The sequence below is a fragment of the Podarcis erhardii genome (genome assembly GCF_964252035.2).
Source record: "Podarcis erhardii genome assembly, chromosome: 15".
In the NCBI taxonomy this organism is placed as follows: Eukaryota; Metazoa; Chordata; class Lepidosauria; order Squamata; family Lacertidae; genus Podarcis; species Podarcis erhardii.
In genome coordinates, this window is record NC_138505.1 from 29,830,585 (window position 1) to 29,842,825 (window position 12,241).

The window sequence follows — 12,241 nt, forward strand, 5'->3', positions numbered from 1 at the left end:
GGCAAAGGGGGCTTCATGATTATCACAAGGGCCAGTGATAATCAGCACTTTGTACAGCCAGCTCCTGCTGGTAAAGCAAAGAACTGCTTGCCCCGAGCTTCATTCTCTGTGGAAGGTTGTAATTCTGACCCACAAGGAGGTGAGTATGGACCTACAGGAGGGTCATTACAAGAGCAGCTCATGATGTAAGAGCATGCCTTAATCAAGATTTACTCTTGTACAGTGGCAAAGGTAAAGGGACCCCTGACCATTAGGTTCAGTCGTGGCTGACTCTGGGGTTGCGGCACTCATCTCGCTTTATTGGCCGAGGGAGTGGGCATACAGCTCCTGGCGAACCAGAACAGAGCACGGAAACACCGTTCACCTTCCCACCGGAGTGGTACCTATTCATCTACTTGCACTTGGCGTGCTTTTGAACTGCTAGGTGGGCAGGAGCAGGGACCAAGAAACGGGAGCTCACCCCGTTGCGGGGATTCGAACCGCCAACCTTCTGATCGGCAAGTCCTAGGCTCTGTGGTTTAAACCACAGCGCCACCCGCATCCCTTGTACAGTGGTACCTCAGGTTAAAAACCTAAGTTGTTCCGGAGGTCCGTTCTTAACCTGAAACTGTTCTTAACCTGAGACACCACTTTAGCTAATGGGGCCTCCCGCTGCACCACCGCCACACAATTTCGGTTCTCATCCTGAAGCAAAGTTCTTAACCCGAGGTACTACTTCCAGGTTAGCGGAGTCTGTGACCTGAAGCATTTGTAACCTGAAGCATCTGTAACCCGAGGTACCACTGTACAGGTAAAAAAAAGAGACAACCCACAAAAAGGTAAAGATGTGAAGATCACACATACTTCCTTAACCTACTTAACTTCCATCCCCTGAATTTGTGACCGTGATTCGTAAGTTCTATGGTACAGGAGGGCTAATTTTTTAAAATTTTATTTTAGTGACAGCATACTGTTGCTTGTAAACGTTCAAACACCATTCATTACTGCCAACGTAACATTATCGAACAAATGGCAGGACCACCCAGGCTACCATGCCCCAACCTCTTTTCCTTCCTGCACGGGACAGTTTCCTTATCTTACATTCACTTTCCGGGTCACATTTTCATTGAAACCACTAGAGATCGGGGTAGCCAATGTTGTGGCCCCCAGATGTTGTTGGACTCCAGTTCCCATCAGCCCCAGCCAACATGGCCAGAGAGGTCAAGGGTGATGGGAACTGGAGTCTTGCCCCACCCCTCCAGCCCTGAGAGCCTTCATAAAGGACCTGCTTCCATAAGATTTTGGAGGGGAATTTCTCAACTTTTGTGTTGGGGCATAAAAGATTTCCAGGTGGAATTGACAGGTACTAATGTCATCAGATCTGGGGCTAGTTTTGGATATTTGTACTGGACCTACCAGTGCACTTTGATAAACAGATGAGCTGCTCAGTGTTAACTTATTTTCATACGTTATTCTATTTCTATTTCCTTATTTAACAAACGTATCAATCACTTCCTAGCACAAAGCTATCAAAGCAGCGTACAAGATAAAAAACACAAGTTCTGACAACAATAAAATAATTCGGGAGGACTCTAAAAACGATAAAACAATCTCTGCTAATTGTGAAAACGCTAGTACAATGTTGGCAGATATTCCATCAAAGACAAGGCTATACCTCAGGGAAAAGCCTTTTTAGAACAGAAACATCTTCAGCGGATGCCTAAACATCATGACATAAGGTGCTGGTCTGATTCTGGCTGGTCACAAATTCCAAAGAGCTGGAGCTACAACACTAAAAGCCTGATTTCTAGTACAGGCTAAGAGAACCTCTGGGATCTAGGGTACTCTCAGTAACGTCCCTTCTGCACAGTTTCCCATGAAGGGACACATGGAGCAAGGTGGCCCCTTACATCCTGTGGCCCTGAGCTTTTCAGGGCTTTAAATGCCGAAAGCAAAACCTTGAACCTCCTGGTAGTATATTGGCAGCCAGGCCAGCTCCCTCAGCAGGGGTGCTATCTGGTGTCTGTCATTGAATTCTGCACAATAGTGATCCAGAGCAGATTCCAATGTATAGTAAGCAGAGTAAAAACTTAAAACACATTGCATGATTCCCAAAAAATAGACCAGAGGCAATTATATTTAATCCAGCAGAGCTTTACTGCTACTGAAGGCAAATGAGCATAATGGTCACAAATCCAATACATTCAGGATTGGCACTGTCCGTAAAAAATCCAGTTGCAGCAGAACTTAACTTAAACTTACAATAACTTATAACAAGTCTAAACCTTAACACTATAGCATACTGTGTACAGAACACCACACCAGACAGAAAAGAGATAGAAAGAGGAAAGTGAAAACCAGGCTCCTTTTGGTCTTTTTATTGTAGTCAGTGTGACTTTGACAGAAGAGATAATGGGACCAGTTTAAGCCAGCTGTACTCAGCTTCTCTGAAGGAATAACCCAAACATCATGAAGTTTCTGCTTGTTTCTTTCACACAGAGAAGCTTCCAGAACCCTCTTGAATGAATTAGAGTAGGAAAGATCTCTACACATCAGATCAATACTTTCTGCACTAAGAAATGGAAACTGACAGTGTTGACAGGGGAGAACCAGCCAATCAGCTAATTGCTGCATTCTGGTTTGGCTGCAGCTTCCGAGCCAAGGGCCAACGGAAGCCCCAGCGATGCTCCAGTGATATTTTTTATTATGGACAAGGACCTGGGAGACCAGGGTTCAAATTCCCTGAAGCCCACGGGGTGACTTGGGGCCAGTCACTGTCTCTCAGCCTAACCTACCCTTGCAGGGTTGGTTTGATGTCAAAATGGAGAGGGAGAGAAGCTTGCACGTCACCTCGAGCTCTTTGTTGAAAAAATGGGGCATAAATGCAATAAATAAATAAACGCGACATCATTTAGACTGGTGCTCTGTTTTGTTTTCCATGGGAACCGCTTTGAGCGAGGGATGCGTTTTCAGAAAACGTGGCATATACCGTATTTTTCGCTCTATAAGACGCACAAGACCACAAGACGCACCTAGTTTTTGGAGGAGGAAAACAAGAAAAAAAATATTCTGAATCTCAGAAGCCAGAACAGGAAGAGGGATCGCTGCGCTGTGAAAGCAGCAATCCCTCTTGCTGTTCCGGCTTCTGGGATAGCTGCGCAGCCTGCATTCGCTCCATAAGACGCACACACATTTCCCCTTACTTTTTAGGAGGGAAAAAGTGAGTCTTATAGGGCCAAAAAGTACGGTAAATAAAAATCACAAGGACTCTTGCTCAAGTCTCCCTTTCCCCCAAATCAGAAGCCTGCATCTGCTGATTCACTGGCCCGTTTTATTCAAGCAAACGGTTGTGCTACCTCGCCATCTGAAATATTATGCCAGGCTTATCAAAATGCAGAGGTCCAATCAGTGTGCCAAATAAAAGCACTTTAATATAGAAGTGGAAAAATCAATTGATGCACAAAGAGGAGATACTGCTTGTGGCCAGCAACCATCAGAATGGAAACCATTTTTCAAGATTTTCACTTGAACCCAGCTGGGTGGGATGCCGGGGCCCATATATCTGTTCATTCCCACTGCATCAGAATAGCACCCTTTTCCTAAGAGTACTGACCCCCCACCCCACCCTGCCCCTGTGCACAGGGGCTGAATGAAGACCTAGGGGTCGAAATGGGGTCAGAAAGGGCCTGGAGCTGGAAAACCGGTTTACAAGGTACAGCGTGAAAAAAACTAACTAGGAACTACAAGCCGCAGAAATAAAGTGCATGGGCATATACAGAGTGCCCCTTCCTTGCTGATGGGAAACCTCTGCATTTAATCAGTGTGGGATACAGCAGTATTCTCAGAAAATGCTGCTTCACTGCTTTAAAAAAAAAGGGTATACAGCTGCTATTTGCTTTTTTGTGCTAGTTTTAATGCATATATGTGTCTGGATTTTGGTTTAAAATATTGCAAGTCACTTTGAGTTGCCATGGCAAAAAAAGCAATGAACAAAATTAATCATCACTATCATTATTAATTTTATTTATTTATTTTGTTGTTTGTTTCAAAGAACATTTGTTATGTTCTTCAGAATTTGGGCTGGGTTCAAAGATGACTTTCTAAGCTCCTCAGGGGGTCAATGAATGCAGAAGTATGGCAAGATCTGATCTAAGGAGCATGTGTGGGTTGATGTCCTTTTATGCTCACAACCCTCTTGCAAGGCAGGCTAGACTGAAAGGCAAGGAACGAGCCCAAGGCTCTCCAGTGGAGCTATTGTGGCATAGCTGGAGATCAAACGCAGGTCTCCCCAGTCCTAACCACTCTAACTACACCAGCTATTCCTCTGCTGCCCAAGTACATAGGAAAACATGGTGTATGTTGCAATAAACTTGTTTCTTTTACCTTCCAAACACTGTGTGTTTCCTGTCCAGGTATGCACAGGATCGGAATGTGATGAAGCTGGAGAGAGGGAAAAACAGACACAACAGACCTTACAAACCTGCCATAGAACACATCAATATTTCATATATATATATATATATATATATATATATATATATATATACACACACACACACACACACACACACAAACACAAACACACACACACACACACACTCATGTCTGGTTATGCTGCCGTTTCTACGGGGATATATGCTCAGTATTTATCACTCCTGTTATACAAAAATCTCCAAATGGGTCCGAACTCCAAAGTCTAAAACTCCTGGTAGAGGACAAGGATCTAGAGATCACGCTAAGGGTGGCCAAATTCTGTGCGACTGCCATAAAACTTAGGGAACAAGCTGTACTACCAAAATGATTAAGGTTTTAAATGACAATTTTAGGTTATATTTTAGTGATCAAGATTTAATATATATATTTTAACTGCCGCTATATCTGTATTGTCTCTGTTATACCCAATTTCAATTCAATGTATTCCTGTATTGTTTTATGATTTTCCTGATATTGTAAGTGAGCCGGAACTGGTCTATGACCGTAATAATAAAATTCATACACACACACACACACACACACACACACACACACCCCTGGAGAATTTCAAAGTCAGAAGCCAGAAGGCAAAAAACTAGGGGAGGGCTTCCCCATCCTGGTGGTGTTGGACTACAACTCCCATCAGCCCTAGGCAGTGTGGTTAATGGGTCGTGGATGATGGGAGTTGTAGTCCCAACCCATGGTAAAACGACAGATTCCTCACAAGGATTCTACCTTTCCATTAACAGCCTTTCGGGTTGCTTGCAGAAAAATTAGAATAGCGCAAAGGGCAAACAAGAGGATTAAAAGCAGTAACAGGATCGCGTAAGCCTTAAAAACAGCTAAGAGAGGCTGTGAAGGGTGAAACTGTTAGACCCAGCCCCAAGCTTTTCACAGAATTCCGCATGTTCCTTAAATGGGTTTGAGATAGAGAAGAGCCAAGCGATTACTCACAACTGGGACTTGTTGTTGTTGGGTCCGGTATTAGCCATGCTGAGGACGCCACGTCCTGTGTGGGACAGGTTGGGCTTGAACTCATCTTTGAAAGGCTTCCCCCAATATGACTCTCCCCCTGAAATAAACATTATTATTATTATTATTATTATTACTGTAAGTCCACACCTGGTCACGCCAGTCCCAAACACACAGACACAAGATAGGTCAAAATGCCACAAGGAAAGGCTGCACCATACCGAGACAAGCCGCTGGTCCATTTAGCTCAGCACTGACTCTCCCCAGCAAAACCCGCCTGGCAACTTTGCTGACACCAGGTTAGAGACTTATGTTTTTTCTCCCTGGGCTTTTCCTATTGCTTTGTTACAAGCAACCCCTGCAGCTGTTATGAGGGACTGTTTTGTAAGACGGGCAACTGTCCCAAGCACACCCAGCCCAACCAGGAAAAGCTTTTTGGAAGTGTATTTCTTTATTGGCAAAGCACCAGCTGCCTAGGTGATCTACTTCTGCAGTCCCACGCTCCAATCCAGACAGTTGATCCCCCCCCCAATTTTTTTTATTCATTTTATAACAAAACTAAACAACACAAACAGAAAAACAAACAATACAAACAAATTCTTGTCTTATCCTTATTTTTTCTAAACATTGATAGGTGGGCTTCCCCAAGTACCCCCATCTGATTTTCATTTTACCTCATCTTTAGCAGTTTACATATATCATAATTTTAAACCATTTTTAAAAATCACACTTACTTTTACCATTAAAAATCTTCACATTTTATCACTTACAAATAATACTATTTTAAAATACACTATCTTCTACTTCTAAAAGTATATCCACTTCCAAAGCTATTCTAAGATTTAAATATTAACATATTTTTTCAAATATTCTTTAAACTTCTTCCAATCTTCTTCCACCGTCTCTTCTCTCTGGTCTGGGACCAGTCTTCTCTCTGGTCTTCAGTCCAGACAGTTGAAGCAACAGCGTAACTAGGCCCCTTTCAGCTTACCAAAACCCCCTTGTCTGAGGCGGTCTGCGCAAACTCTCAGCGATTCCAGCTAGTCCCATCGCTTCAAGCCCTGCCTTGTGTGTAGAGACTGCGGAGGGGAGGACAGGAGACATTCCAGAGGCATGGCTCTCCCGGAGACCACGGCAGCCTCTTCCGCCTCTGAGATTCCCTGCAACTCTTCTCCCGCCTCCTTTCTGTCCTGCCTGTCTCAGGCTGCCTGGTCTCATCCCCTTGGGTCCCCACTTCCACCACTCCCACAGCAACTGCCTCATGGGTGGCACAGAACCGCACAAATTGTGGGCCCCTTCCCCATGATTGTCCTCGTGCTCGCCTGCCCGCACATCCTCTCCCCTGCCTGCACGTTCCCCGACTACTTTGGACTCCTGTCCATCCCAGACATCGGTGCCATTCTGATAACATAAGGATCGGCCAGAGCCGGCCCAGTCATTAGGCAAGGTGAGGCTGCTGCTTCAGGCAAAAGAGGTCTCATAGGTGGCAAACCCACAGGTGTCCGTCCGTCCCCCGCCTCTTCCAGTGGCAAGAGAAATGCCGGCAATTTTGGGCAAGATTCAGTCTATTTTGGATGCGGCAAAGCAGGACACACCACCCGTGGGATAAGTTTCTTGGAGGGTAAGCTCATTTTTTAATGCATACAAGAGGGAGCGGTGATCCGGTGCTGCAGCACTGAGTGCTTTGGGCTCAACATCCCATCCAGTCATGCCTTCTTCCAGGACACTCCATTCCTCCTCCCACCAGTTCAAATTAAGTGTTGGCATTCCACGGCCAGTGAGGATGTTCAGCAGTCAATGAGCAGTTTGTGTCCCCCGCCCCCTCTACCGATTATAAATGAGAACTTCTGCAAACCTTCCCCATGCCTGCAAATGCAGTTTGTGTCCCTGCTCCCCCCCCCCCCCGATTATAAATGAGAACTTCTGCAAACCTTCCCCATGCCTGCAAATGCCTCTCTCTTGTTTGTGGATGGTGGCTGTTTGGGCTACATAAAGTAGAACGAGCTAGACTGCCAACCTCCGCGTTACATTGCTGGACCAAATCTCAGCAGCTCTGCAAAACCAGTAGTCTGGGATGATAGGAGTTGCAGTCCCACAACATCCAGAGAGCTACAGGGTAGCTAGTCCTAAAACAACAGACAGGCCCCTGGGAAAATGAGCTTGCTATCTGCCTTGTTGGATTCCACTGGGATCAGTGAAGCTTCTGCTCAAAAGGTGGCCGTTATCCATCTCACAGAACCCTCATGTGGCATATGTAGCTGCCCCCAAAATCTCCAACCTCCCTCAGATTCCTGTGGGACTTGCAATGCTGCAGCATTTGAGCCCTCTAAGGAGCTGGTCCCCACCTTGAGCAGAGACAAAAGGGAACCTCAGGTTGAGTGCATGCAGCTCATCTGCTTTGGGCTCCTCACTTTCATGTTATTTATGACAGATGTGACATTTTCATTTTCCTCCAGGACTATTCCTAAGCAGGAGAGAACATTCTGAGATGAGTCACTCCCAGAGTTATACAGTCGATTTCTCTCCCCCCTCCCCACACTTTGCATCATTACCAGAAACAAAACACCAGAAAACGCATCTGCAACAAGCAGAGAAGAAGGTGGCTTGGCTTGCAGAACAACCTTAATGATCCTCTGGAGGAATCGCATCACTGGCGGAACAGCCGCTTCCAAAAGCCTCTGCTGTACTCGGGAGGCTTTCGGAACACGTAGGCTGCAAAGTGAGCAGGGGAGAAGAATCCAAGGGAAGGGATAAGGAGAGGCAGACCAGAAGCTACTGGCAATGGAGTCTGCTCCATTAGGGAAACGGGGCTCAGCCCCTTTCACCTTTGTCTTGATCCCTTCCAATCCTTCTTTCACTTAGGGGACGGCAGAGGCTGCCTGCTTCCTCTTTAGCCTCAGTATTGCTTTTGCACAGTACAGCGGTACCTCAGGTTAAGTACTTAATTCGTTCTGGAGGTCTGTTCTTAACCTGAAACTGTTCTTAACCTGAAGCACCACTTTAGCTAATGGGGCCTCCTGCTGCCGCCACGCCACCAGAGCACGATTTCTTTTCTCATCCTGAAGCAAAGTTCTTAACCCGAGGTAATATTTCTGGGTTAGCGGAGTCTGTAACCTGAAGCGTATGTATCCCGAGGTACCACTGTACTTTCTTTCCAGGGAAAATAGTGCCGGTACTCACCAGCAAGCAGGGGGCGTGGCCAGTGCATGGAGAGGGGCGTGGCCTGATGGCAAGGCTGGGCGGTGAGGGCGGGCCAGCTGCCAGATGCTCCCTCGCCCACCTACCAGGGCACTGCTGCCCAGGTGAAGAGGCCCCCCCTTGCTCGGCTTTGGGAAGGAGGCAGCAGGGCTCCAGGATCCTGTCAGAGCAGCCCTAAGCTGGGCAAATGCTTCCTGGGCTTGGGGAAGGAGGCACGATGCTCTGACGGGGTCCGAGAGCCCTCCCTCCTCCTCCCCTTCGAAAAGGTGGTGGTACTGCGTACCGTTGCATGCCGCCGGAAAACAGTGCAGCTTTTGCAGGACTTAACAGGGGAGGAGGAGGAGAATGGAGACAAAACTAGAGTTAGCAGGCCTTGCCTATTGTCGGCTCTGACTCTCATCTACTGTTGGGTTCCCTATCTTCCCCCCCCAGCAGTGCCAAAGGACACCAGCCACCACTCGCTCTGCTCCCCACACACCCAAGGTTATCAACTTCATACACACTTACAAATCACGCATACAAATCCAATACAGATTCAGATTAAGATAAAGATCTCCACTTAAAAGGGTTGCTGAGAAAAGAAAGTCTTCAGTTAAGTGCCAAAAGACAATAGAGACGGTGCTCCACAGGGCAGGTGTCACACTTGGACTCCTAGATTGTATGGAACAGACCTACTGGTAAGACGACATTTATCCATTTAACAAAATTTATACTCCACTTGATTGCAGAAAACCTCAAAGTGGTTTACGAAGCCGGTAAAGAGCAAGAAGAAAATCACAACCCTACTTTAAAAGATATAGAATAGTTGAAGCTATGGTTTTCCAAGTAGTGATGTATGGAAGTGAGAGCTGGACCATAAAGAAGGCTGATCGCCGAAGAATTGATGGTTTTGAATTATGGTGCTGGAGGAGACTCTTGAGAGTCCCATGGACTGCAAGAAGATCAAACCTATCCATTCTTAAGGAAATCAGCCCTGAGTGCTCACTGGAAGGACAGATCCTGAAGCTAAGGCTCCAATACTTTGGCCACCTCATGAGAAGAGAAGACTCCCTGGAAAAGACCCTGATGTGGGGAAAGATGGAGGGCACAAGGAGAAGGGGGAGACAGAGGACGTGATGGTTGGACAGTGTTCTCGAAGCTACCAGCATGAGTTTGACCAAATTGCAGTAGGCAGTGGAAGACAGGAGTGCCTGGCGTGCTCTGGTCCAGGGGGTCACGAAGAGTCGGACACGACTAAATGACTAAACAACAACAACTTTAAAACATACGGAAGTCAAAATGCTAAAACAGATTAAAATTTTTCCCCATTTTCTAAGCATAGGTTTGTTTAAACAAGGAGGTTTTTAGCAGGCGCTGGAAAGAGTAAAGTAAAGGCGCCTGCGTGATCTCCACAGGCAGCGTTGCCACACTAAACGATCCAAGTTCTTACAAATAAAGGACGGGTGTTTAGCCATGGCACTTGGGAGTAGTGCCAGCTCTGCCGATCAAAGCTGTCAAATGGGCGCATTTGGGGTAGGGATGATCTTGTAGGAGGCATGGGTATACAATGGAGCCTCTACCTACAACCATAATCCGTTCTGGAGGTCTGGTCATGACTAGAAACGTACATAAGTAGAGGCACACTTTTCCATAGAAAGTAATGGAAAAGTGAATCGATCCATTCTAGACGATGAAAAACACTCCATAAAACAGCAATTTAACATGGATTTTACTGTCTAACAAGCCGATAGATCCATAAAATGAAGGCAATAATCAATGTACTGTACTATAAAATAAATAGGACAGTATTGCAGATGAAAAAAATTAACATTTTATTTTTACGTGCACTGAGGGTGGGTGGGCTTACCTGGTTACAAGCTGTGGGTGGGGCAAGGGTCAGGAAAGAACTGATTGACTTTGGCCAGGGTCACTTTTTTTTCTTGCCAGGCCAGGTTCTTCTCTGGACTTCCTCAGGTTAGTTCCTCGGCGGGGTTTGGGGCTGCAATGCGCCCTGCTGTGCCTCTTGCAGGCGGCACCTCTTCCACAGCTTAGTGGTGGGATGGGGGCCCTCTACCCAGCAGCAGAGGCCTCAGTGCTGCTCCACAGCCGGCAGAGTGAGCTCCGGGCTGCTGGCAAGGCCTCTGTTCATATTTAGAGGAACGCTCATAAGTCGAAGCACCTACCTAAGGTTGTAACTGGAATCGTATGTAAGTAGAGCCATACATAAGTCGAGGTTCCACTGTAAAAGGCAGCATTTCTCAACCTGTGGGTCCCCAGATGTTGTTGAACTACAACTCCCATCACCCCAAGTAGTTCAACATCTGGGGACCCACAGGTTGAGAACCACTGGTATAAGGGGTGAGGTATCTTTTCCGGTATCCCGCTCACAAGATATCCCGCTCACAAGGATAGGTGGCGTTATGCAACAGGACCAACCCCTTCAACTTTTCCAGTTAGCGAGCTGACGGCCAGGGCAATTCTTCCGGCAGCAGTCTAGCACTGTAGCCAGTCTGCCCCACCAAGCCAACCTCAAGGGCAGCCCCACATAAAGCACACTGCAGCAATCTAACTGGGAGAAGACCTCCAGTGCCTGGAGGTCAGTAGCCTGGCTATTCTGGGCTAGAAATGGCCCTCTCTTACAGAGCACAGTGACTGGCTGGCCACATAAGAGATGAGATACCAATCTTTTAGGTATCCTAAAATAGTGACTTTTAAATAGAAGGAGCGGGCGAGGAACACAAAAATAAATTATGTGTTTGTGTGTGCGCAGGGTGGATGTATTGGGGGGGGGGGAGAGAGACAGGCGTTTGCAATGCTTCCTCCCCAGAGATATTGAAGCGGCCTTGCATTCTCCTGACTGCTTCTCAAAACCATAGCAACTCAGCTCTGTTGCCACGGAAAAGATATGCTTTCCCTTGCGAGCTTGATACTTGCCACATACAGGTGCCGTTTTAAACGAGGGGGTCTGTTAAAATAACAAAACCTGCAATATTCCAAACAAAAGGTGTAGGTGGGGAACACATCATGCATGGCAATTTCAAAATGAATTGCCACTTTACTTAGTTGGGTGGAAGGGGAGGCGGATGTGAAGGAAGGGGATTGGGCGAATGAAGTGGGAGGGCTTCTTGTTCAACCGACAGCTTGCTTTCGTTCTCCCTCGTGACACTGGGGTTAACCTACACTGTAGGTGTTTGTAACAACCCCCCAGACGGCCTCTTTGTTAAAGGAAAGGTGGCTTAAGTGGGGCTGGCGTGGCTTTTGAGATGAAAAACAGCAAAAGATGAGGTGCTTAACCTGTTATCTGTTTTTCTCCTCCAAATTGGTCTCCCAAGTGTTCCAGCCACTGGCGGAGGAAGAGGAGTGCGGGGGGAGCGCACCGCCCCCGGCAGCGCGATCCCGGTGGGGTGCCATGGCGGCTGCCACCCTGCGCTGGGCGCCACACCCCCACAGGTGGTGTGCTATGCCCCCAGGACCCGTGCCAGCCCTACTCCCGCCTGCTCTCTGCCACCCCGCCCCCAGTGCTGGAGCATGAAGCTCCGCCACTGGTTACAGCTGCATGCTTTTTCTTTGCAGAAAGGAAGAGGTCCCCCAAATGGGAATCCCAAGGGGGCTTAGACGTCCCCCAGATGTTAATGAAAGG

At 47.1% G+C, this 12,241-nt stretch overlaps 1 protein-coding gene across 1 annotated transcript in view; it reads right to left on the reverse strand.

Moving 5' to 3' along the window:
• PPIL2 (peptidylprolyl isomerase like 2) overlaps positions 1-12,241 on the reverse strand; it is a 75,980-nt gene that overhangs the window by 15,884 nt on the left and 47,855 nt on the right. The window contains exons 15-16 of the mRNA XM_081842803.1: positions 5,407-5,524; positions 4,363-4,419 (exon numbers count right to left, since the gene is read on the reverse strand). Coding sequence (XP_081698929.1) covers positions 4,363-4,419; positions 5,407-5,524 — 175 coding nt within the window. The remainder of the gene's footprint in view (positions 1-4,362; positions 4,420-5,406; positions 5,525-12,241) is intronic.